At 43.4% G+C, this 25,201-nt stretch overlaps 1 protein-coding gene across 1 annotated transcript in view; it reads left to right on the top strand.

The window, feature by feature from the left end:
• The window catches only part of KCNT2 (potassium sodium-activated channel subfamily T member 2), a 1,405,312-nt gene that overhangs the window by 501,093 nt on the left and 879,018 nt on the right, over nt 1-25,201 (top strand). The window contains exons 7-8 of the mRNA XM_044301880.1: nt 976-1,059; nt 2,491-2,585. Of these exons, the coding sequence (XP_044157815.1) occupies nt 976-1,059; nt 2,491-2,585 (179 nt within the window). The remainder of the gene's footprint in view (nt 1-975; nt 1,060-2,490; nt 2,586-25,201) is intronic.

Here is a 25,201-nt window from a genome sequence, read left to right as displayed (position 1 = left end):
GGCATCTGTGGATTTTGACAGAGGGAAGTGTCCATCTGCCATCAGAGCCCCCACAGCAAAATCAATCAGTTACTATGACAGCCCTGGACCTTATAAAGGCTTCCAACGCTGTCTGAAAAACTGTGCTCAAGACACAAACTTCCAGGCAAACCTGTAAAAATTATATAGACTGCAATAGTACTCTATTGAACTCTATGGGAGAAGTGATCAGAAGCTTGCATGTTGAAGTCTCCTAATGGAACTAAATTGTACAGAAAATTTTTAATAAAAAACATCCCTATTTTACATTAAAAAAAACTATAAACATAAACATAATAAGTTTTGTCAATCACAAAAATGGCCAAACTATTAAAATATATTATTTATCATGTGCAGTGAATACTGTAATGGAAAAAATAAATAAAAATATAGCCTATTTGTTGCAATAAAAACTACAGCTCACCCCACAAAAAAATTAACACTCATAGAGCTCTGAATAGGGAACAATAATTTTTTCCTTCAAATTTCACACCATAATTTGATTTTACAGGTTATAGTAAATTAAATGGTGGCGTAAAAACACAGATTGGCAAAAGTTAAGCCATCATATGAAAATATATATTTTTTTAAGTTATAGCTACTACTATTGCTACTACTACAGCTCTGCTCCCATTGAAACACTCATGTAAGTTAGTTTGAAAATAATTTAAGTTAAATAAGTGTTTATGAACTAGAGACATTTAAAAAAAGAAGAACACAGATCAATACAAAAATGTTTTTTAGCTCAAAATATATAGAATGAAAAAATAAAAAATATGCCACTGGAGGTTTCATAACCTTTAACCTTTTTTTAGGAAAAATTATAGACCCCAACTTACATATATCAAAAGTTTTGCAAAAATTCAGTGACCCTTTAAATTTGTTTTATTTTCTATTTTTAATATTATATTGTGTGTTTTTGTTTAATACTTAAATATTGCTCTGTTGTGTTTGCAGATTTTTTGGCCCCCTTTAAGAGACCTATTTGTTCCTGTTTTCCTGAATTGTTGGCTGGCAAAACATGCCTTAGAAAATATGATTGTAAGTATAAAATATGAGACAATATGATTCTATTTTTAACTAGAAATAATGTAGAAAAGACACATATCTTTACATGCCATCTTTTAAAAGATTTCTTAAACAAAGATTGAAAGAAAATGGAAAAGTAGGAAACCAGTCCTTCAAGACAATACAACTTTTTTATAATCTCAATTTCTTTGATGGGACTGAAGGAAAACTGACTTTAAATATTCCCCTCATGATAGATTCTGCCCATACCCTTTCTATTGAGCCTACCCTCAGCACTGAGCCCATCCTTGTTTTAGTATCATAGTGCGTGGACCCCAACCAATCAAAATCTTTGATAAAATCTTTTTTCATTTTTGTTAATTATGTTTTGAAGGGTGTTTTGGGGAAACACTAAAATGTTGAGTTTTAAAGCATAATTTTGGTGCCAAAATTCCATAAAAACCTGCCTGTAGCTATATCCTTTCTATCTGTCCTCAGCGACACCACGTCTTTAAGCCGCCTCTCCATGATCCGAAGTGCCATTGAAATGAATGAGAAGCAGAAAGGACACAGCTGGTGGGTTTTCTTCTACGTTTCAACATGGTTGCCCGTACCAAAATTATGCTGTAAAATTCAAAGTGTGAGCATCCCCTTTTTTTGGGGAAAAAACAAGAATAGATTCCAGAAACAAGTTAAAAGAAAAACTGTTAATCAATTTGTGTGGTAAAGAGCTGTAACATAAAAGACCCTAACATGATTAAACCATGTGAATACATGTTTACAGAGGTCACAGTTTTTAATAACCATCTTTATACAATTAATCTCATCACAATAAAAAAAAAAATAATATTAGATCTAAGAAAGGATGTGATTAAAATAAATTTATGTTGGTATAATATGAATAGAGCTGATAAAATCGAGCCTAGGATCCAAGATCCAAAGATAATTTGTTCTCCAACTTCGTTTTAATGCTGTATGGAGACTCCATACAGTATTAAAATGTATGTGCTGTTGCAAGGCAAACTTTGTTAAGTCGGAAGTCATGCAAATCTTCGGTGAATAACTTCAGGCTTCAATTCTACCTCAGTACCAAATCCGATTTCAGATTCCTATTTAAAAATGTTTTTAAAGTTGTAGAATCGAAGCCCGAAGTTGTTCACCGAAGTATTGTTCTCAGTAAAGCATTAAAACGAAGTTGGGTAATGAATCAACTTCGGAACTTAGATCTGAAGGTCGATTTTCTCACTCTTAAATATGAAGCAATGAATAGAAATTAGTGAAATGAGAGAGGAAAGTTGATGTTGTCTGTATCCATGATGCTGTGTTCTCTGCTGCACCATCACCATCCTGTGTAAATCGGTGGCTTACCAGTAACAATTGTCATTTAGAATTTGCATTGCATGATATTAAATGTGATATGATTATTGTTTTGTTTTCTTAACTGATTCCCCTGTTATATCTTAGAATGATCTTCACAGAGCAATACAAAGAACACAGTCAGCAATGTTTAATCAAGTTTTAATTTTAATATCCACTTTGTTATGTCTCATCTTTACTTGGTAAGTCAGTTACTGGTTTCATTGATAATACACCATATGTCTGTGTACACAGAACAATAATTAAAATGCAATATTTGTGCTCTGGTGGAGCCATTAATAGATCAAGAGAAAAAGTAAATTCATTTCATAATAGTAAGAAGAATATGAAAACAATTCTTGCCATTTTATAACCAATTAAAACAGTAAAACATATTAGCCTTTTATATTCATTAATTGTATATTTGAGTTTTCTCCAGTTTTGAGCTATGAATATTCAGGATATATAACTGCAATCTAGAGTATCGTTCTATTGCTATAATTAGATTCGCCGTTTCACCAAATTTTTGGGACAAAATTTGGTTTGATACAAATTTATTTGCGGCAAATAAAAAAAGAGCCTATTTCCTGACTGTAGAGAGCCTTTATAGTGGTGTAGAACACTGTGCCTTGCAGTAACACGCATAGGGAGTCTGCTTTGGTAGGGAAATAATACTGTGAGTCCAAATGACATGCAAATGACAGGCGTTGCTCTTAGAATCACTGCACACTTCACTTATTTGGGCAGTCACGGGGCCAAACTGACCAAATAACTCAAGTATGAACTCAGCCTTACAGGTCGATGTTAGCGCCAAGAAAAAACACACTCATTTTACAGCTGATTCCATATAGATGTCTACAGAACCTGCTTTATTAAACACTTATACAAGTAGAGCCCCCCGACAGAGTGGAGAGGGTGTCAGCAGTAAGTTTGTGTAGACGTCACTCACTGATTATTTTGCCCTTCCTCTGATCTGTCAGAACAATAACCCACAATAGATGGATCCTGTCTTTTGAGCATCCGCCTTCACGCAGTAAGCATTTGGTCAGTAAATAATCCATCAGTATTGCTAATGCCAAATAAAACAGGAGTGGATCCAAAACAGAGATGACAGGTGAATGGAATATTTGTCCCCCACTGCACTAAACGCCCTGATGCCACACTACTGGACAGGCTGCACAGCTTTTCCAGGGCAAACTCTGCCAGTTGCAGCCACAAATCCAGTTTACCTGCCAAGTAGTCTAGCAGATCTTCAATGTGGCATGGCAGGGTGCGGTCCAAGTATGCCACCACCTGCTGGTTCAGGTCATGCTCCGGGTCTACCTGCTGCTGATTCTGAAGAGTAAGCTGCTCATCAGTGACTGTAGACTCAAGTTGCCGCTGATGTAGCTGGAACTGCTCCTACCCCTCCACCCTGCCACAACAGCCATGGCAGAGGAACGTGAGTGCAGAGGGCCTTCCCTGTCAGACATGAGAGAGGATGGACAATGGAGCAGATAGGAAGCGGCCAACTGACTACATAGGATCTCTCTATAGTAGTTCAATTTGTTCTCCCTCTCAGCGGGTGTAAAAAAGGCCCACATTTTGGACCGGTAGCGAGGGTCCAACTAGGTGGAGAGCCAGAAGCCATCTCTCTGACAAATAGTGACAATTTGGCTGTCACTACGCAAGCAATTGAGCATGCATCAGGCCATTTCTGCAAGTGACTCTGAGGGACTCCCTGCCTCCATTTCCACTGCCTACTGCCATGGTGTGTCTGGGTCCTCTGCTTCATCTTCCTTATCGATCTGTAGCTCCTTGACCTGCCCCTGCTCCTCCTCTCCTGTCACCACTGTGTAAAAAACACCCATTACGTTACACATTGCTTGTGCTCCAATGTTCTCCTCCTCCTTCTCCAGTTCAACACCTACAGGGCTCATGTGGCCGTGAGATCTAGACACCACGTCTCCAGTCCCCGGACCAGCCAGATATACCAGCATCTGTTTCAGGACATGAAGCAGTGGAATGACATTGTTCATCCCATAATCCTGGTGACTAATAAATAATTTGGCCTCCTCAAAGGGCCTGAGCAAACGTCAGGTGTCACGCATGAGCTGCAACTGGTTGCATCGAAGTTACACAGGGGAGTACTCCTGTCCTCTTGGATCATCAAGAAATTGTTTATGGCCTTTCTCTGCCCGTATAGTCTGTCTAATATATAGAGGGTGGAATTCCAAAAGGTGAAACATTACATATCAGCCTATGTTGGTGGATGCCGTTCTGCTGCTGCAGCTCAAGGAGGGTGTGCTTGGCGGTGTACGAGTGGCTGAAGTGCATGCACAGATTCCTGGCCATTTTTAGGATGTCTTGCATATGGGTGGAAGACTTAAGGAACCGCTTGACAACCAGATTTAACACGTGGGCCATGCAGAGCGCATAACTCAGCCGTCCTTGATGCAGCGCCGAAACCATGTTCTTCCAGTTGATGGTCACCATGGTTCCGATTGTCGTAGAGGATTTGAATTCTTGATGAAGGACACAAAACAGTTCCTCCCCAGTGTGACTCCGTTCTCCCAGGCAAATGAGGTGCATAATAGCATGATACCGCCATGCCCTGCACATGTGGCATGCTGGAGGGGCACTGTGAATTGTCCCTGCAGTGGAGGCTGAGGACACAATGGAGGATAAGGTGGCATAGGCGTACATTGTCGCAGGACTAAACGGCGTGACAACGTGGAGGCAGAAGCGGCAATACCTGGTGTGGCTGTGGCGGTGGTGTGGCTGAGCAGTAACCACATTCACCCAGTGGGCCGTAAAGGACATATATTGTCCCTGACCATAGTTACAGCTCCACACATTGGTGCTGCCGTACACTTTGGCAGACACCGACACACTCAAGGACTGGCTCACCTTCTGTTCTACATGTGTGTGCAGGGCTGGTACTGCCTTTTTTGGGTTTGGGCTTGGGACACTCCACCTTGGCTAGGCACAAGCCATCAGTTCTCTGAAAGGTGAATAGTCCACCATTTGGAAAGGGAGGAACAGCAGTACCAGCAACTTGGACAGGAGCACATTTAGCTTCTGTGCCGTTGGATGAGTGCACGCATACTGTTGTCTCTTGGTAATCGCTTTGGTGATCGATTGCTGACGAAATGACTGACAAGGAGTAGGAGGAGCAGGAGCATCAGGACCAGCAGATGATGGGAAGGACAGACAGCTCCCTTCGGCTGAGGTGGTGGAGCCTTGACTGCGGGTGCGTGCCACTGAGTGATGCAGCGGTTGCAGCAGTAGGCTGGACCACCGCATCGGAGCCACGGTTGTCCCAGGCCACTATATGGCGACGCTGCATATGTTGACGCAGGGCCGTGGTTCCAACATTGGCACCCTGGTCTTGCTTCACTTTCTCCCCACATATTCTACATTATTATTTATTATTAAAGCGCCATTCATTCCATAGCGCATACATATGAAAAGGGGTATACATACATACATAATACAGACAATTGCACTAAGCATAAACAAGATGAGTTACAAACGGGTACAGAAGACCATCTCTGTGGATGGGAGTTGAAGACCACTGTTATAGGCTGAAGGAGGAAGAGAGTGATAGGAGTTTAGAGGCGGCAGAATGGCAGGTGTCAATAGGCATGTTGAAGTCACCCATGATGATAGTGGGGATGTCGGCAGAAAGAAAGTGTAGTAGCCAGGTGTTAAAGTGGTCAAGAAAGATGGTGGCTGGGCCTGGGGGGTGGTAAATGACAGCTACTTGAAGGTCGGAGGGAGAATAGATGAAAACAGAGTGTACTTCAAATGAAGTGAGCATAATGGAGGGAGCAGGTGTCTGATAGAAGAAGACCAACTCCTCCACCATGTTTGCAGTCGGGGTGGGTGAGTTAAAATGCAGTATTTCAGATTGCAGCAGTGGAGAAGGTGTCAGAGGGTATCAGCCATGTTTCTGTGGGAGCCAGAAAGGAATGTTTTTGAGAGATGAAAAGATCATGAATATAGGACAGTTTGTTACAGACAGAGCGTGCATTCTATAATGCTCCTGCAAGAGGAACTAAAGGAGCAGGGGTCAGAGGAATGGTTATTAGGTTTAAGGGGTTGAAGAAATTTGTAGAAGGAGATTTGTAGTGGGACAGGAAAGTGATAGTGGGGATTTGCTAAGGGGGGCCTGGATATCACCAGCAATAAGGAGAAGAAGAGAAAGTGTTAATAGATGAGAATAAGAGAGGGAAGGAGGTATGTGTGTGTGTTTGGGAAGGAAGTGTTATTCGTTGCCAAACAGGTTTGTGCAAGTGGTCAGATGAGAAGGTAAGATGGAGGAAGAGATGAATAGTTCCTTGCTGGGTGAATGGATGTGGGTGTATTTCAGGGGGTTGTGGAAAAGTGGGAAGAGTAAAAGGAAAAATGTAAACATTGTTTGCATTAACTATCTCTGTAAACAACTGTGGTCTAATTCGGGTATAATTCGGTATGTGCACTTAAAGAGTTACACTTGAAAGATGTTGGATTGAAAAGATCAAGGTCTGAAAAGACCTAAGGACTTAGATTTATGCCACTCAGTGTTCACTCAGGTGTGACCAAGAGGGCAGGGGGCTACATGTGGCCTAATCAAGGGAGGACCAGATACAGGGTGAAATAGTCAATGTAAACAAATACTCTATATATCCAGCAGACATTAAAGTTCAGTGCAGACATACCAGGGATTAGAAGGAAAGATCAGAGGTGTGGATAATATCAGACTGTGGAAAAGCTGAGTGCAGCAGTTAGCTTCAGTGCAGACATACCTAGAGAGGAGAGAATTGGGTGATGGTCAGTAGGCAGTGATGACAAAGTGGATTCCATATCCATAATATTACATTCGGGTATAATTTGGTATGTGCACTTAAAGAGTTGCACTTGAAATATGTTGCATTGAAAAGACTACATATGGCCATCTTGATCTCCTCCGGGGGTTTAACAAAAACTGCCACACCGCTGAGTAGTTGATTTTACCCCTAACACTACTCACTGACCGACTGCTACTGCTGCTGCCTCTGTGAACCGTGCACTGCTACTTCCCGGGCATGCTGCTGCGTAGTGGGTGGTCTACCCTGGGCACGTTTGGCTCCCAACCTCCCACTGCTGCCACCATGTTGACTACCGGCCATGCTAGTGACTTGCTGGCTCCTGGGCAAGCTGCCACCGTCTTTTCCTGATGATGATGAATCGTCTTCATCACCCGGCTCCCAAGTGTGATCAGCTACATCATCGAGTACTGTCTGCACATCACTGATGTCCTCCTCAACAGTCTCTGGGTCAGGAGGCTGATCGCTCGCAACACTAGCTCCCACTCCACTTTCCTCATCACTACTTGCCTGCCTAGTGGAGGAAGCGGCGGATGTCTCCTCCACATCTTGGTCATTAGCTGCTGACTGTCTTTTAGTAGCTCGTCCTCACTGTATAGTGCAGCTGAGCCAACAACATATAATACTTCTCTGGTTGTGGGAACAGAAAAGGACAGAGGCAGGTTCAGGACAGGTGAGGGCACAGGGTCTGCTCCTGGGCCATGCCAACTAACGGTTGTGTCTAGTGTTGATTGAGCACCGTAGTGCTTGGGTGCTCGGGAGCTCAGGCCGAACACATCGTGATTAGGGTTGAGAGAACCCAAACTGTAAAGTTCGGGTTCGTACCGAACTTTAGGAGTTTTGGACCCCGTACCCGTACCCAAACATTTCCGCAAAGGTTTGAGTTCGGGTTTGGTGTTCGGCGCTTTCTTGGTGCTTTTTGAAAGGCTGCAGAGCAGCCAATTAACAAGTGGTTAGCTGTCTGACCTTAGAAGCCATGGCATGGCTGTGATTGGCCAGATTAGCATGTGACCCAGACTCTATATAAGCTTGATTCATGTAGCGCTGCATGTCACTCTGCTGTTACAAGTGTAGGGAGAGAATACAGCCATTTTGTGCAAAAAAAATATTTAATTTAGGCCTACACTGGTTCCGGCCCTGTGAGATAAACACTCTACATACAGGGGTTTGATTCGGGCATTTGAAATACAGCCATTTAAAATACAGCCATTTTGTGCAAAGAATTCTTTAATTCAGGCCTACATACACTTGTTCAGGCCATGTGAGATACCCGCTCTACATACAGGGGTTTGATTCAGGCTTTTAAAATAAAGCCATTTTGTGAAAAGAAATCTTTAATTCAGGCCTATACTGATTCAGACCGTGTGAGATACATCCTCTAAATACAGTGGTTTGATTTAGGCATTTGAAATACAGCCGTTTTGTGCAAGGAAATATTTAACTGATGCCTACACTGGTTATGGCCCTGTGAGATACACCCTCTACATACAGGGGCTTGATTCAGGCATTTGAAATACAGCCATTTGAAATGAAGCCATTTTGTGTAAATAAATCTTTATTTCAGGCCTATACTGATTCAGACTGTGTGAGATACACCCTCTAAATACAGGGGTTTGATTTAGGCATTTGAAATACAGCCATTTGAAATGCAGCCATTTTGTGCAAATAAATATTTAACTGATGCCTACACTGGTTCTGGACCTGTGAGATGCACCCTCTACATACAGGGGTTTGGCTCAGGCTTTAAAATGCAGCTATTTGAAATACAGCCATTTTGGTCAAATAAATATTTAATTTAGGCCTACACTGGTTCAGGCCCTGTGAGATACACCCTCTACATACAGGGGTTTGATTCAGGCAATTGAAATACAGCTATTTGAGATACAGCCATTTTGGGCAAAGAAATATTTAATTGCGGCCTACAATGGTTCAGGCCCTGTGAGATACACCCTCTGCATACAGGGGTTTGATTCAGGCATTTGAAATACAGCCATTTGAAATATAGCCATTTTGTGCAAAGAATTCTTTAATTCAGGCCTACAAACACAAGGTACACAATTGTCCAGCCAGGGCACAGTTCTGGAGGATGAGGAGATGCAGGAGGAGGAACCATGTTCACTGCACGGTGGCACCCAGACCAGCTCATGGCCTTCGCTGGTGCATGGATGGGGGGATACAGATGACACAGACAATACACCTACCACAGAGGACAGCTTTTCGCTGCCTCTGGGCAGCCTGGCACACATGAGCGATTACATGCTGCAGTGTCTCCGCAACGACCGCCGAGTTGCCCACATTCTATCTTGTGCTGATTACTGGTTGGCCATGCTGCTGGATCCCCGTTACAAGGACAACGTACCGTTCTTAATTCCGTCACTGGACCGTGATCGTAAGATGCGCGAGTACAAGTGCACGCTGGTAGATGTGCTGCTGGTGGCATTCCCACCTGACAGCGGGGGTACAGTGGAAGCACAAGACGAAGTCGGAGGACGAGGAAGAGGTCGCCAATGCAGCTGGGGCACCGCCAACCTCAGAAGGCAGGGTTAGCATGGCCGAAATGTGTAAAAGCTTTGTCAGCACGCCACAACAACCAGCACCACCAGCTGATATGGAACGTCTTAGCAGGAGGCAGCATTTCCCCAACATGGTGGAGCAGTATGTGTGCACATGCCTACACGTACTGAATAACGGGTCTGCCCCTTCAACTTCTGGGTCTCCAAATTGGGCACATGGCCTGAGCTTGCCCTTTACGCCTTGGAGGTGCTGGCCTGCCCTGCAGCCAGTGTATTATCAGAACGTGTATTTAGCACAGCAGGGGGCGTCATCACAGACAAGCGCAGCCGCCTGTCCACAGCCAATGTGGACAAGCTCACATTCATTAAAATGAACCAGGCTTGGATCCCACAAGACTTGTCTGTACCTTGTGCAGAATAGACATTTATACCACCATCAAACATACATTCTTGTACTCAAGTCAAGTGCAATGATTCTTTGTTTTCTTTTTTTTTATTTGTTTCAATATTTTGGGGGCTACCTAGCCCAATAACAAAAAATAAGAAAAACATTGTTGGCTACCTCCTCCTCCTCCATTGCTGCCTCCACCTACAACACCACATTCACCGCCTCCTCAACCTCCGACTCTATATCCACCTCCTTCTCTGAGTAGCAGGTTAATAATTTGTAAGTTTTAGTTATTTTATTTTAAGTTATTTCTCTATCCACATTTGTTTGCAGAGCAGTTGCCATGCTCTTAAGCACATTTTACTGCCTTTTACAGCCTTCTAGCCTTTTCAAGGACTATATTAGAGCATGACAATTTTAGAACCTTAAATTGAAAAAAAAAATCTTATTTTTAATTGTTTGCTGACATTTTACCATTTTTGGCATATACAAACCCCTGCTGTGCCTGCATGACAGGGGCCTAAATCTCTCAAAATCCTCTGTTCTATTCCTGGGTGACATGAACCCCCATTTGCCGTGAATGAACCCCTGCTGTGCCTGGGTGACAGAGGCCTAAATCTCTCAAAATCCTCTGTTTTATTGCTGGGTGATAAGATACCCCCTTTTGCTGTGAATGAACCCCTGCTGTACCTGGGTGACAGGGGCCTAAATCTCTCAAAATCCTCTGTTCTATTGCTGGGTGACAAGAACCCCCTTTTGCCGTGAATGAACCCCTGCTGTGCCTGGGTGACAAGGGCCTAAATCTCTTAAGATCATCTGTTCTATTGCTGGGTGACATGAACTAACTTTTGCCGTGAATGAACCCCTGCTGTGCCTGGGTGACAGGGGCCTCGTTCTCTCAAAATCCTCTATTCTATTGCTGGGTGACATGAACCCCCTTTTGCCGTGAATGAACCCCTACTGTGCCTGGGTGACAGGCGCCTAAATCTTTCAAAATTGTCTGTTCTATTGCAGGGTGACATGAACCCCCTTTTGCCATGAATGAACCCCTGCTGTGCCTGGGTGACATGGGCCTCGTTCTCTCAAAATCCTCCGTTCTATTGCTGGGTGACCTGAACCCCCTTTTGCCGTGAATGAACCCCTGCTCTGCATTGCTGACAGGAACTAAATTTAGTGAAAACATCTGTTACTGAGCGAAAGATGCGCGACTACAAGCGCATGCTACTGATGGCATTCCCACCTGACAGCGGGGGCATAGTGGAAGCACAAGACGAAGGCAGAGGAGGAGGAAGAGGTCGCCAACGCAGCTGGGGCACCGCCAGAACCTGAGTACGCAGGATTAGCATGGCCAAAATGTGGAAAAGCTTTGTCAGCCTTGGAGGTGCTGACCTGCCCTGCAGCCAGTGTATAGTGTGAACGTGTGTTTAGCACGGCAGAGAGCATTATCACAGGCCACAGGCAATGTGGACAAGCTTACGTTTATTATAATGAGTCAGGCATGGATCCCACAGGACTTGACCGTACCTTGTTCAGAATAGACATTTATACCAGCCTCAGCCATCCATTCTTGTACTCAAGTGCACATATTCAGTTTTATTTTGTTATGTGCCCCAATATTTCGGGGGATACCCCAATTAAAAAAAAGAAATAGCACAAATCAGTGTTGGCTACCTATTCCTCCTTGACCGATGCTTCCACCTACACCGCCACGTCAACCTACACCGCCACAGCACCTATCTACCTCCTCTTCAACCTCCTACTCCTAGATCCAGATTGTTAATTATAATTTCTCAGTATTTTATGTTATTTTAAGTCATTTCCCTATCCACATTTGTTTGCAGAACAGTTGCCATGCTCTTAAACACATTTTGATGCCTTTTTCAGCCCTCTAGCCCTTTCCAGGACTATTTTAGAGCCATTTTAGTGCCCAAAAGTTTGAGTCCCCATTGAATTCAATGGGGATCGGGTTCGGGGTCAAGTTCGGGTCCCGAACCCAAACTTTATTTTCAAGTTCAGCCGAACTTGCCGAACATCCAGGTGTCCGCTCAACTCTAGTTGAGAACGTTTATGCCTCGCTTCACTCTGATTGCACAGCGTACAAACCACTTGTGTATTATCGGCAGTACATTGTCTGAAAAACTGACACGCCAGGAAACTCCTTAGAGCTTGCTTTCGTGTGCTCGGTCCCTTGTTGTGTTGGGCAGTAGCAGGCGTACTGTCTAGGGGACGGCCGCTCTACTTTTGCACCCTGCTCCCTCTTCTGCTGAGCTGGTGGCTCTGTGTGACCACCACCTCTTCCTCCGAACTACACAGGTCACTCTCATGACCATGATTCCATGTGGGGTTGAGGTCCTTATCGTCCTCCACATCATCTTCCACCCAGTCTTCACCCCTGCCCTCTTTGTGGTTTTGCACACTGCAGAAAGCCATAGCAGTTGGCACCTGTGTTTTGTCATCATCCAAGACGTGCTGCGGTAGTTCTCCCATGTATTCATCTTGAAACATAAGTGGTTGGGCATCAGTGCACACAATCTCTTCCACTTCTGGGGCAGGGATAGGTGGATGGCCCTGGGAAACCCTGCTAGTAGAGTCATCAAAAAGCAGAAGAGACTGCTGCATGATTTGGGGCTCAGACTGCTTGGCTGATTTGCAAGGGGGTGAGGTGAAAGAATGATGGACATCGGCTGCAGGTGCTAACTCTGATCTTTCAGCAGGAGACTGGGTGGGAGACAATGTGAAGGAACTGGAGGTACCTTCAGCAATAGTGATGGACGAACATCTGCTGGGACCGTTTGTGAACGCAATCAAATTTTCGCGAACCGCAAGTTCGTGGTGGGTCTCATTCATTTTAATGGCAGGCAAACCTGAAAAACCTTCAGTTCATATTTGCAGCCAATAAATAATTACTAGAAGTGAATAAAAAGTCCCACAACAAACATGGACAGTGACATACCAGATGTATTATTTGAATTTGCAATCTCCATTTATTATTTTTTTCAATGCAAAATATCGGCAATATAATTTTCGGGTAAGCGCATGCACAAATGCACTATACAGTACCCAAATGCACTATATAGAAAGTATATTGGTATATAACACCCCGCTTCAATCCGTTTTTGGGGGGGACTGGTATATCACACCAGTAGAAATTATTTGTTCCAATAACGCTTGTCCCTATATATACCTGCAGTATCACAGCAGAACCGCACACAACTGCCGCACAATACAAATGCACTATAATATACTTTCTAACATAGAAATTATATTATAACATTGTACAAGGAAGGCAATCCATTAGAATATACATTAAGTTAAAACGTAACACGTAATAATTTTACTATGATGGTCCATTCACACATCCGTAAGTGTTTTGCGGATCTGAAAAACATGGACACCGGCAATGTGCATTCTGCAATTTGTGGACCGGCACATCGCCGGCACTATAATAGAAAATGCCTAATCTTGTCTGCAATTGCGGACAAGAATAGGACATGTTCTATTTTTTTGCGGAAACGGAAGCACAGATGCGGAAGTGCGGATCCGCAAATGTGGTTGCGGACAGCACATTCCGGCCCCATCGAACATGAATGGGTATGCACCCGTTCAGCAAAATTGGAAAAGATATCCCTCAAAATGAAAAAAATTATAATAATTAAAGTTAAAGGGGTTCTGCACTTTGTTTTAACTGATGATCTATCCTCTGGATAGATCATCAGCATCTGATTGGCGGGGGTCCGACACCCAGGACCCCCGCCGATCAGCTGTTTGAGAAGGCAAGAGCGCTCCAGCAGCGGCGCGGCCCAATCACTGTTTACCACTGGCCCAGTGATTTCACAACTAGTTTTAACTAGCGTGGGCGGGGCTAAGCTCCATTTAAGTGAATAGAGCTTAGCCCTGCCCAATGCTGGTTGATACTGGTCGTGACGTCACTGGACCAGCGGTAAACAGCGAGAAGGCCATGGCGCTGCTGAAGCGCTGCTGCTTTCTCAAACAGCTGATCGGCGGGGGTCCCGGGTGTTCAGATGCTGATCAGATGCTGATGATCTATCCAGAGGATAGATCATCAGTTAAAACAAAGTGCAGAACCCTTTAAGCAAAAAGCATAGCTGTGGTAGGCAATAACAAGTGCTCAGCGGCACTAAATCAGGTGCTTGGCGGCACCAAATCAGAAACCATATGTCTTACCAGAATCCGAGGGGTTCCAGCCCCCATCCATGAATCCCGGAGGGAAAGCAAAAACCATCTATCCCTGGGCTAGATGATGATGTGGTATTGAAGGACAGGGTGGGCAAAGAACTGTCCCTGATATTGCCCTACAGGGGGGTGCTATTCTGGCCCTGATAGCCTAACCACAGACCACCCGCCCTGATAAGAGCGACCCCGCCCGGAACCTTACCCTATATAAAAATGGCCTTAGTAAGCCCCAAGCCCCTAGGCCGCTGACTTCCAGGTGATCACTATATAGCTCTATGTGTTTTTGACTCATCATAAAAGTATAAGTATATCGCACCCCTCTGTGTATCACACATATATATATAGAACACCTATACTAGTCCTTAAAATGACTTTTGTGGCCCTATTAACTAGCGTTTGGTGTCCCTAAAAGCCTGTCCCTGCTCCACACAGCAACCTCTCCCTTTACTGGCAAAACACTAAATGTAAAATGGTGGCCAGATCAGGTTTATTTATAAGGTAGGGGGTATGTCCATGTGCTGAAATGTCTCAATTGGCTGTCCTGTACCACCTGATGGATGTGTCATGGGTCAAAGTTTTTCATAATGTAAAAGAATACGGTGGACCCGAATTTCTCCATATATTCGGCAAATCGCGAACACACAAAGTTTGCCGCGAAACAACTGCCGGGCGAACCACATGGCCATCTCTAGTCAGCAACCCATTCTACTATCGCCTGTACTTGTTCTGGCCTCGCCATTCGTAGAGCCCCATTAGGTCCGACCAAATAACGCTGAAGGTTTTGTCGCCCACTAGCACCTGAGGAAGGTGTTTCACTTGTTCGTGTATCTGGCACAGATCAACCACGTTCTCTCCCTGCAGCAGGAGCTGCACCAGCAGCACCACAACCAGGGCCACGTCCCTTATTTAACGCTCTCCTCATTCTCCGTAAATACAGTTGCAAGAAAAAGTATGTGAACCCTTTGGAATGATATGGATTTCTGCACAAATTGGTCATAAAATGTGATCTGATCTTCATCTAAGTCACAACAATAGACACACAGTCTGCTTAAACTAATAACACAAGAAGAATTAAATGTTACCATGTTTTTATTGAACACATGTAAACATTCACAGTGCAGGTGGAAAAAGTATGTGAACCCTTGGATTTAATGACTGGTTGAACCTCCTTTGGCAGCAATAACTTCAACCAAACATTTCCTGTAGTTGGAGATCAGACGTGCACATCGGTCAGGAGTAATTCTTGACCATTCCTTTTTACAGAACTGTTTCAGTTCAGCAATATTCTTGGGATGTCTGGTGCGAATCGCCACAGCATATTAATCAGGTTGAGGTCAGGACTCTGACTGGGCCACTCCAGAAGGCGTATTTTCTTCTGTTTAAGCCATTCTGCTGTTGATTTACTTCTATGCTTTGGGTCGTTGTGCTGTTGCAACACCCATCTTCTGTTGAGCTTCAGCTGGTGGACAGATGGCATTTAGTTTAGCAAAATGTCTTGATAAACTTGGGAATTAATTTTTCCTTCGATGATAGCAATCCGCCCAGGCCCTGATGCAGCAAAGCAGCCCCAAACCATGATGCCCCCACCACCATACTTCACAGTTGGGATGAGGTTTTGATGTTGGTGTGCTGTGCCTCTTTTTATCCACACATAGTGTTGTGTGTTTCTTCCAAACAAATCAACTTTGGTTTCATCTGTCCACAGAATATTTTGCCAGTACTGCTGTTGAACATCCAGGTGCTCCTGTGCAAACTGTAAACGTGCAGCAATGTTTTTTTTTTTTTTTTTTACAGCAGTGGCTTCCTCTGTGGTATCCTCCCATGAAATCCATTCTTGTTTAGTGTTTTACGTATCGTAGATTCGCTAACGGAGTTGTTAGCATATGCCAGAGACTTTTGTAAGTTTTTAGCTAACACTCTAGGATTCTTCTTCACCTCATTGAGCAGTCTGTGCTGTGCTCTTGCAGAGATCTTTACAGGACGACCACTCCTAGGGAGAGTAGCAGCAGTGCTGAACTTTCTCCATTTATAGACAATTTGTCTTACCGTAGACTGATGAAAAGCAAGACTTTTAGAGATACTTTTATAACCCTTTCCAGCTTTATGCAAGTCAACAATTCTTAATCGTAGGTCTTCTGAGAGCTCTTCTGTGCAAGGCATCATTCACATCAGGCAATGCTTTTTGTGAAAAGCAAACCCAGAACTGGTGTGTGTTTTTTATAGGGCAGGGGAGCTGTAACCAACACCTCCAATCTCATCTCATTGATTGGACTCCAGTTGGCTGACACCTCACTACAATTAGCTCTTGGAGATGTCATTAATCTAGGGGTTCACATACTTTTTCCACCTGCAATGTGAATGTTTACATGGTGTTCATTAAAACATGGTAACATTTAATTATTTGTGTGTTATTAGTTTAAGCAGATTGTGATTGTCTATTGTTGTGACTTAGATGAAGATCAGATCACATTTTATGACCAATTTGTGCAGAAATCCATATCATTCCAAAGGGTTCACATTGTTGTGTCTATTGTTGTGACTTTTTTTTTTAATATATTTTATTTATAATGCAAAAATACATATCCACATAACATTTATAATATTATAAAGTCTAAGATCGTCCCCGACCCACCCCACCCCACCTATCCCCCCCTCCCAACCTTGCAGGAAAAATAAAATAAAAATAAAATAAAAAAGTATATATATATATATATATATATATATATATATATTAAAAAGAAAAATTCCAAATTAATTAAACCATGTCCCAGTCTTCCCACAGTTTACCCCATTTTAAATAGGATCCTCTTTGTTTATACAGAATCCTCTCATAGCTTTTCACTTTCTTGACCAAGGCCAACCAATTACTGCAATCTGGAGCGGAGGAGCTAAACCATAGTCTGGAGACAAGAAGCCTGGCCAAGAACATAACCTTAATCAATAATTTACATTTTATGGGCTGATAATTAACCTCCGATAAGTCTCCCAAGACCCATATCCTGGGAGACAGAGGAACAACAATGTTAAGTTTACGAGCCAAGGTGGTCTGGACCGATCTCCAGTAGCTACCCACCATTGGGCAGTTCCAAAACAGGTGTAAGTGGTCTGCCTCGGAGTCGCCACAACGTGGACAATTGGAGGAGGCTCTAAGTCCTCTTCTATATAACCACATAGGTGTCACATATATTTTGTGCAAAATGTTAAATTGTACAACAGTGTGATTAAAATTATGTGAAACATATTTTAAACTTTCCCCTATGTTCTCCCAATCTGGAGGACCCACCTCTAAAAGTAACGAAGACCAGGACTTCTGTCCTGGAGAAAGAAGACCCAAAAAAAAATGTTTCATTAAGTGTCTATAACAATGTGATATTTTAATTTTCGTGGCAGCTTTCTTAGTAATTAAATCGTGTAAGAATTCAGGAGTATCTATAAGAAAAAGGTGACTATTCAGAGTGCTAGAAAGTGCAGACCTCAATTGGAAATATGCGTACCAGGCCATCTCACCCAAATTTGCCCTTTGCCCTAATTCCATCGAGGACAGAATTTGTCCACCACTAACCACCTGATGTAAGTACTCAACATTCTTAGTCCTCCAATACTGGCAGCAATTCAAGTCCCTTAAATTCAAAAGCTTTGGATTATGCCACAATGGGGTGCAAATAAGTGATGCCTTAACTCCACACCAGCTCCTAATAACCCGCCAGGTCTTTATAGCCATTCTGCAGAAAAGTGTATACCCGGTCTGTATATTTGATAGGTAGTCGGACTCCAATACAGTAAAGAAATCCATAAAACCTGAGTCTTTCACCACTTTATTGCAAAAACGGCTATTTTCCCAGTCATTAAAAAGGCAAAGTTGAGAGGCCATAAAATAACCCCTAAAATAGGGGAGGTTAAGGCCTCCCTGGTTATAAGGCATGGAGAAATAAAGCGCCTTCAATCTAACACGCTTCCTCCCCCATAGTAGGTTGTTAAGCATCCGCTCTATCAGTCTAAAATACTTATCTGCAATCCATACAGGCGAGTTGCGCAGGACATAAAGAACCTGGGGCAGTACTACCATTTTTATTAAAGAAATTCTATCAGCTCTTGTATGCAGAATTTTTTGCCATATCTTGATTTTAGCCCTCAGCTTTATCAGCAGGGGAATCAAGTTAAGTTGTAGATATTCCTGAGGTTTGGCAGAAACTTGATTCAGAGACTGTTAACTGGTTATCCCAATCGCCTCGCAGCTCGTCTATAGGGAGGAGAACAGTCTTCTCCCAATTGATCTCCGGGCCAGACGGAGCAGAAAAAAAAACAACCAAATCCATTATGCGAGGGAGAGTGGTTTCTGTTTGATGAAGAAAAACCAAGATGTCATCTGCGTAAAGAGATACACGGTCATGCTTCCCCATTATACCAAAGCCGGCCACCTGCAGATCCTGCCTTATACTGGCTGCTAAGGGTTCAATATAAATATTGAACAAAAGAGGGGAGAGAGGACAGCCTTGGCGGGTGCCTCTTCCTAGGGTGAAGCTCTCTGTGATCGTATCTTTAATCCTGATCCTAGCAGCTGGGGAGCTATATAATAACTGAACCATCGCCATAAATCTAGGGCCAAAGCCCATTTTTTTCATCACCTCCCAGAGAAAAGTCCACTCCACCCTGTCGAAGGCTTTGGTGGCATCCAACGACAGGATGGAGCGGGCACCGCACCCCGGGGACTGAATATTCATAAATAGCCTATGCAAATTATGATGGGTACCCCTTTTTGGCATAAAGCCATTTTGGTCTGGGTGGATAATAGTGGATATGACCCGTGAAAGCCTCCTGGCCAAAACTTTGGATAATAGCTTAGCGTCTGTGTTTAGTAGCAAGATTGGTCTATAAGAGCTCATTTCTATCGGGTCCTTGTCCTTTTTAGGAATTAAAACAATAAGAGCCTCCATCATAGTGCATGGTAAGCTTCCTGCCTGTATTGCCTGGCAAAAGTCCTCTAACAGCTGAGGGAGAATCACATTGCTGTACTTGCGGTAAACCTCATATGGAAGGCCGTCCATCCCTGGCGACGAATTCCCCGAGACAGATCCCAAAGCCTCCTGGAGCTCCGAAAGAGATAACTCCTCTTCCAGATATTCTATTTGGGCTTCGTTTAAAGTAGAGAGTGAAATCCTCTCCAGGAACCGTGTCGCCAGGTCGGGTGACAGGCCAGAAGAGGGACTGTATATCTGAATAAAATATTGTAGAAAGGTGTCTCTGATACCTTCTGGATCTGTTATAATTTCCCCCGCTATATTGCGAATCGAGACAATAGATTGATTTTTCTTGTCTTGTTGTGTGATTATCCTAGCGAACAACCTACCAGGGCGTCCAGACTCCGAAAAATATTTTAAGCCCTTGAAGAATACTCTATGATTTGCTTTCTCTGTTATATATTTATCCAAGGAGCAGCTGGCCTTCTGCATCTCTTCCCTGTTATACTCGGTAGGTTGACTAGTGAATCGCTCAGTTGTGCATGCAACAGCCTTGGCCAGTTCCTCCTCTTTTTTTTTAAATGTTCTCTTTACTGCAGCAATCTCGCTTATAAAGACCCCCCTCAGATATGCTTTCAGGGCATCCCATACTATATTGATGTTGGCAGAGGGGCGATTCACCTCCCAAAAGGAGGATATCAGTGATTTAGTGGACTGAAGATTATCCATAATAGTAAACCAATATGGATTCAACTTAAATCCTAGCCCCCTATTATCCTTGTTCTTCCCAGTGCAAACCTCAACCAGTACGGGTGAGTGGTCCGAAATTGTTCTTACCCCATATCGTATCTTACGGATGTTGCTCAGATTACTCTCATTAGTAAATGCTAAATCAATTCTAGACATTGCTCTACCGCCCCTGCTAACACAAGAATATACTCGCTTACCTCCGCCAAGATATTCCCATATATCCACCAGTCCAACCTCCAGGCAGAATTGTGGCAACGGGGAAGTACATAAATTCCTCACGCGTTCGGCATCTACTGTTAATCTATCTTTATTGGGGTCCATTACTGCATTAAAGTCCCCCATCAGAACTAGCCGGCATTCTGATCTCCCTTCAAAAAAAGAGTGTTAGCTGGATCAGTGGATACATTGAGAAAGGCGGAGGTATATAAAAGAAAGCAAGGATATAACTATAGCCATGCAGCTTACCATGCAAAAAGATAAATCTACCCTGGTCATCTATATAGGATTCTATAAGGGTAAAGTCCACAGAATTATGAATCAGAACTGAGACGCCCCTAGAAGAGCTACTAAAAGTAGAGTGATAAGATTGAGAATACCATCCCGTTGTCAAGCGCGACACGGTTTCTTTAGTAAGATGAGTTTCTACCATGCAGATAATTGCTGGAAGATATCTTTTAAGTGCATCCATAATAGCTTGTCTTTTGACCCTTTCCCCAAGCCCTCTGATATTCCAAGTTACAATTCTAGTGGGCATCCTTCACTGTAGCAAGAAAAAGACACAAAAACAAAAGAGAAAAAACAAACAAAAAAAAACACACAACCCCAAACCTGCAAGGTGGGTTCCCCCCTCCCCTCTCCCCTCTCCATTGATCCGCCCGATCTAGTCAGCGAACCTCTAAACCTCCGGCCATTCTCCCTTATCCTAACCCCCCCCCCCCCATAATGATATTGCGCAGTTTCATATGCCCATTTGCTCCATCGTTGTGGTTTTTCAAAGAATTGGACAATTCCCTTATGAATCACTCTTAGTTTCACTGGATACTGTAGAGAATATTTAATGTCCTTAGACGCCAAACGTTTTTTAATCTCTATAAAATTTCTTCTTTTTTCCTGGGTCTGCCGAGCAAAGTCTGGAAAAAAGAGCAATTTAGTGCCCTGATATTCAATAGGTGTGCATTCTCTTGCTCTTTTCAATGTCATATCTCTATCAGCAGACAATAATAATTTCATTATAATTGCTCGCGGCGGCCTCCCTGGAATAGGTTTCCCCCCTGGTATTCGATGGGCTCTTTCTATTTGAAACATTGAGGAAAAGTAATCACTACCAAGATTGTTCAAAACCACATCTTTAAGTTGTTCCTCTAGCTGTCGGCCTTCGACTCCTTCTGGAAAGCCAATTATACGGACATTATTTCGCCTTGCCCTGTTTTCCAGATCCTCCAGCTTATTTTGTAATGATTGATTTTCTGAGGCCAGGAGCACGGTTTTGGATTTTAGCGTTTCCACATCGGTTTGCAAAGAGTCAACTATTTTTTCAACATTATAGACTCGCTCCCGGATATTTACAAGGTCTTCTCTTATTAAGGCAATATCACTCTGCACTGAACCCAGCTGGGTAGCCATCCCTTGCACTAAAGTGCCGTTATTTTCCACGGCGCACAAGATTTTATTCAAAACTGAAGGATCATATTCAGTTCGCATTTGTGCAGCTTGCATTTGTGCAGAGAGACTTTCCTCTCCTCGCCTCTACTGATCCGTCATCGGATAGTTCATCAGTTTGGGGAATTTTCGCAGGTTTCTTTAAGTTCGCAGTCAATTTTGTTTTAGCTGTATTCTTTTCATTTGGGAAGGGTGATTTCAGGAACTTATCTATTTTATTCTTGGGGGTCTTAGACACCATCTTTGCTGCGGAGGAATCCACTGACCGTCGCTTTGGGGCCTGTTTCGGCAGGATCCTGGAGGGAGTCACCAGCTATTGTTGTGACTTAGATGGATATCAGATCACATTTTATGACCAATTTGTGCAGAAATCCATATCATGCTAAAGGGTTGACATACTTTTTCTTGCAACGGTATAGGATCTTGCCCAAAATGGGAGTATTTTTTATTTTTTTTATATCAGAATGTAACAGCAGTATCTAACGTGTGTATTTCACACTGACAGATGCAGCAAAGGCTGCAAATTTAGTATTTGGCCCAAATAGGTGCTTTTTTAAACCAAGAATGTTATTGCACTATTTCAAGCTTGTTTTTCACACTAATAAATGCAGCATAGGCCCCCAAAAATGTTTTTTTTTTGTATTTTTTTTGGTTTTGTTTTTTACCCAGAATATTATTGCAGTATTTAGGGGGGCGGAGCTAGCCACTGAAGGAGCAAGTCACACTGCTGCAGAGCTCTGCTCTATAACATCTTTAAAGCTCTGCATCGGCAATATTTCTGGTGGTAAATCCACGAAAACCACTTCTTTGTGCTCAGCACACGGTCCGGATCACTCCGGTACCAAAATTAAGGCTCTAAACGGACTTTTATATTTGCGGCCTACTGTGCAATCAAAAGCCGGGAGCTAAATTTTCAGGTGAAGCTGCCTCAGATCCAGCCAGCTAAAGAAACGACCAGGACTTCCACTACATCTAAGCCTGCTGGAAAGTCTGACACGTCTTGCAATCATCACCTAGACCCAAATTGGATCAGAATTGCCTGCGGACCGATCGGAAGCTAATAGCAGCGGTTCCCTGGTGCACGCGGTGGTTGGGGTAAGTCTTGGAGACCCAAGGACACAAACATACCAACACTACCTCCCGCAGTCCCCTCCGCCTATAAAGATAACATCTGACCTGCATCCGTTACTACCGGAGCACCGATAGACATTCGCCCAAAAGAAAGCTGGTTTACAAGTCCGGCAGCGATTTTTCGCCCTGCGAATATTCGCAAAAATAATCGCAAAATCGGCCGCGAATTTTTTGTTGCGAACTTTTTTGTCGCTAATAATCGCATCTGCTACAAAATCGCATCTCCAGCCAAAATTTTGTGTAATACTTGAGAAATGGAGCATATACTGTGAGTAATCACTACTTTATTTTGAGTATATAAATATATAATAGATTGTGCTGGAAGCTTCAGGCCACTGACTGAAACACCTGGAGGTTGTCACAGGACGGGTGGAAGTGAGACAGAACCCGAGAACTGCCCGGTAGATTGCGGCCGAATATTCTACTACATGAATGCAGGTTAATACCATCTAAATACAAGGCGAGCTCGCCATGATAGAGAATATATGGATACAATAAACATGTAAAAAGAAGTTTCTCCCATGAAGTGACGCTTCCGTTATCCGTTGTCTCTCAGTGTCTCAAAGCGTGTAATTGTGACAATTTTAAAGCGACACTTGATAAACGCATTTAAAGCAGAGCATGAAAAAAGACAAAATCCAAGCAGAAAAAAACAGATCTAATAAACTTACAACTAGGGATGAGCGAACTCGAACTGTATAGTTCGGGTTCGTACCGAATTTTGGGGTGTCCGTGACACGGACCCGAACCCGGACATTTTCGTAAAAGTCCGGGTTCGGGTTCGGTGTTCGTCGCTTTCTTGGCGCTTTTGTGACGCTTTCTTGGCGCTTTTTGAAAGGCTGCAAAGCAGCCAATCAACAAGCGTCATACTACTTGCCCCAAGAGGCCATCACAGCCATGCCTACTATTGGCATGGCTGTGATTGGCCAGAGCACCATGTGACCCAGCCTCTATTTAAGCTGGAGTCACATAGCGCCGCCCGTCACTCTGCTCTGATTAGCGTAGGGAGAGGTTGCGGCTGCGACAGTAGGGCGAGATTAGGCAGATTAACTCCTCCAAAGGACTTGATTAACTGATCGATCTGCAGCTGTGGATCATTGAGCTGCTGATCCTCAATTGCTCACTGTTTTTAGGCTGCCCAGACCGTTTGTCAGTCACATTTTTCTGGGGTGATCGGCGGCCATTTTGTGTCTTGTGGTGCGCCAGCACAAGCTGCGACCAAGTGCATTTAACCCTCAATGGTGTGGTTGTTTTTTGGCTAAAGCCTACATCAGGGTGAAGCTGTCACACCAAGTGCATTTAACCAGCAATAGTCTGTTCATTTTTTGGCCATATACAAAATCAGGGGCAAGCTGCGCCTGTCACCAAGTGCATTTAACCCTCAATGGTGTGGTTGTTTTTTGGCTAAAGCCTACATCAGGGTGAAGCTGTCACACCAAGTGCATTTAACCAGCAATAGTCTGTTCATTTTTTGGCCATATACAAAATCAGGGGCAAGCTGCGCCTGTCACCAAGTGCATTTAACCCTCAATGGTGTGGTTGTTTTTTGGCTAAAGCCTACATCAGGGATGAAGCTGTCACACCAAGTGCATTTAACCAGCAATAGTCTGTTCATTTTTTGGCCATATACAAAATCAGGGGCAAGCTGCGCCTGTCACCAAGTGCATTTAACCCTCAATGGTGTGGTTGTTTTTTGGCTAAAGCCTACATCAGGGTGAAGCTGTCACACCAAGTGCATTTAACCAGCAATAGTCTGTTCATTTTTTGGCCATATACAAAATCAGGGGCAAGCTGCGCCTGTCACCAAGTGCATTTAACCCTCAATGGTGTGGTTGTTTTCTGGCTAAAGCCTACATCAGGGTGAAGCTGTCACACCAAGTGCATTTAACCAGCAATAGTCTGTTTATTTTTTGGCCATATACTACATCAGGGGCAAGCTGCGCCCGTCACCAAGTGCATTTAACCCTCAGTAGTGTGGTTGGTCAAGCTGTGACACCAAGTGCATTTAACCAGCAATAGTCTGTTCATTTTTTGGCCATATACTACATCAGGGGCAAGCTGCGCCCGTCACCAAGTGCATTTAACCAGCAATAGTGTGGTTATTTTTTGGCCATATCCCAGTCTAATTCTGTCACTAAATCCATACCGGTCACCCAGCGCCTAAATACTAGGCCTCAAATTTATATCCCGCTAAATCTCTCGTTACCGCTGTCCTGTTGTAGCTGGGAAAGTTATTTAGTGTCCGTCAAAGCACATTTTTTGTTCTGGGTTGAAGTACAATTCCCAATTTAGCAATTTCATAATTTAGTGGTTTCTGCTATATCAGAGCTATTTGAAATCTATCCCTAAAAGGGTATATAATATTCAAGGTGCACATTGGGTCATTCAGAATAACTT

The sequence above is a fragment of the Bufo gargarizans genome, chromosome 7, assembly GCF_014858855.1.
Source record: "Bufo gargarizans isolate SCDJY-AF-19 chromosome 7, ASM1485885v1, whole genome shotgun sequence".
Classification (NCBI taxonomy): Eukaryota; Metazoa; Chordata; class Amphibia; order Anura; family Bufonidae; genus Bufo; species Bufo gargarizans.
This window is presented reverse-complemented; position numbering and strand designations above follow the sequence as displayed.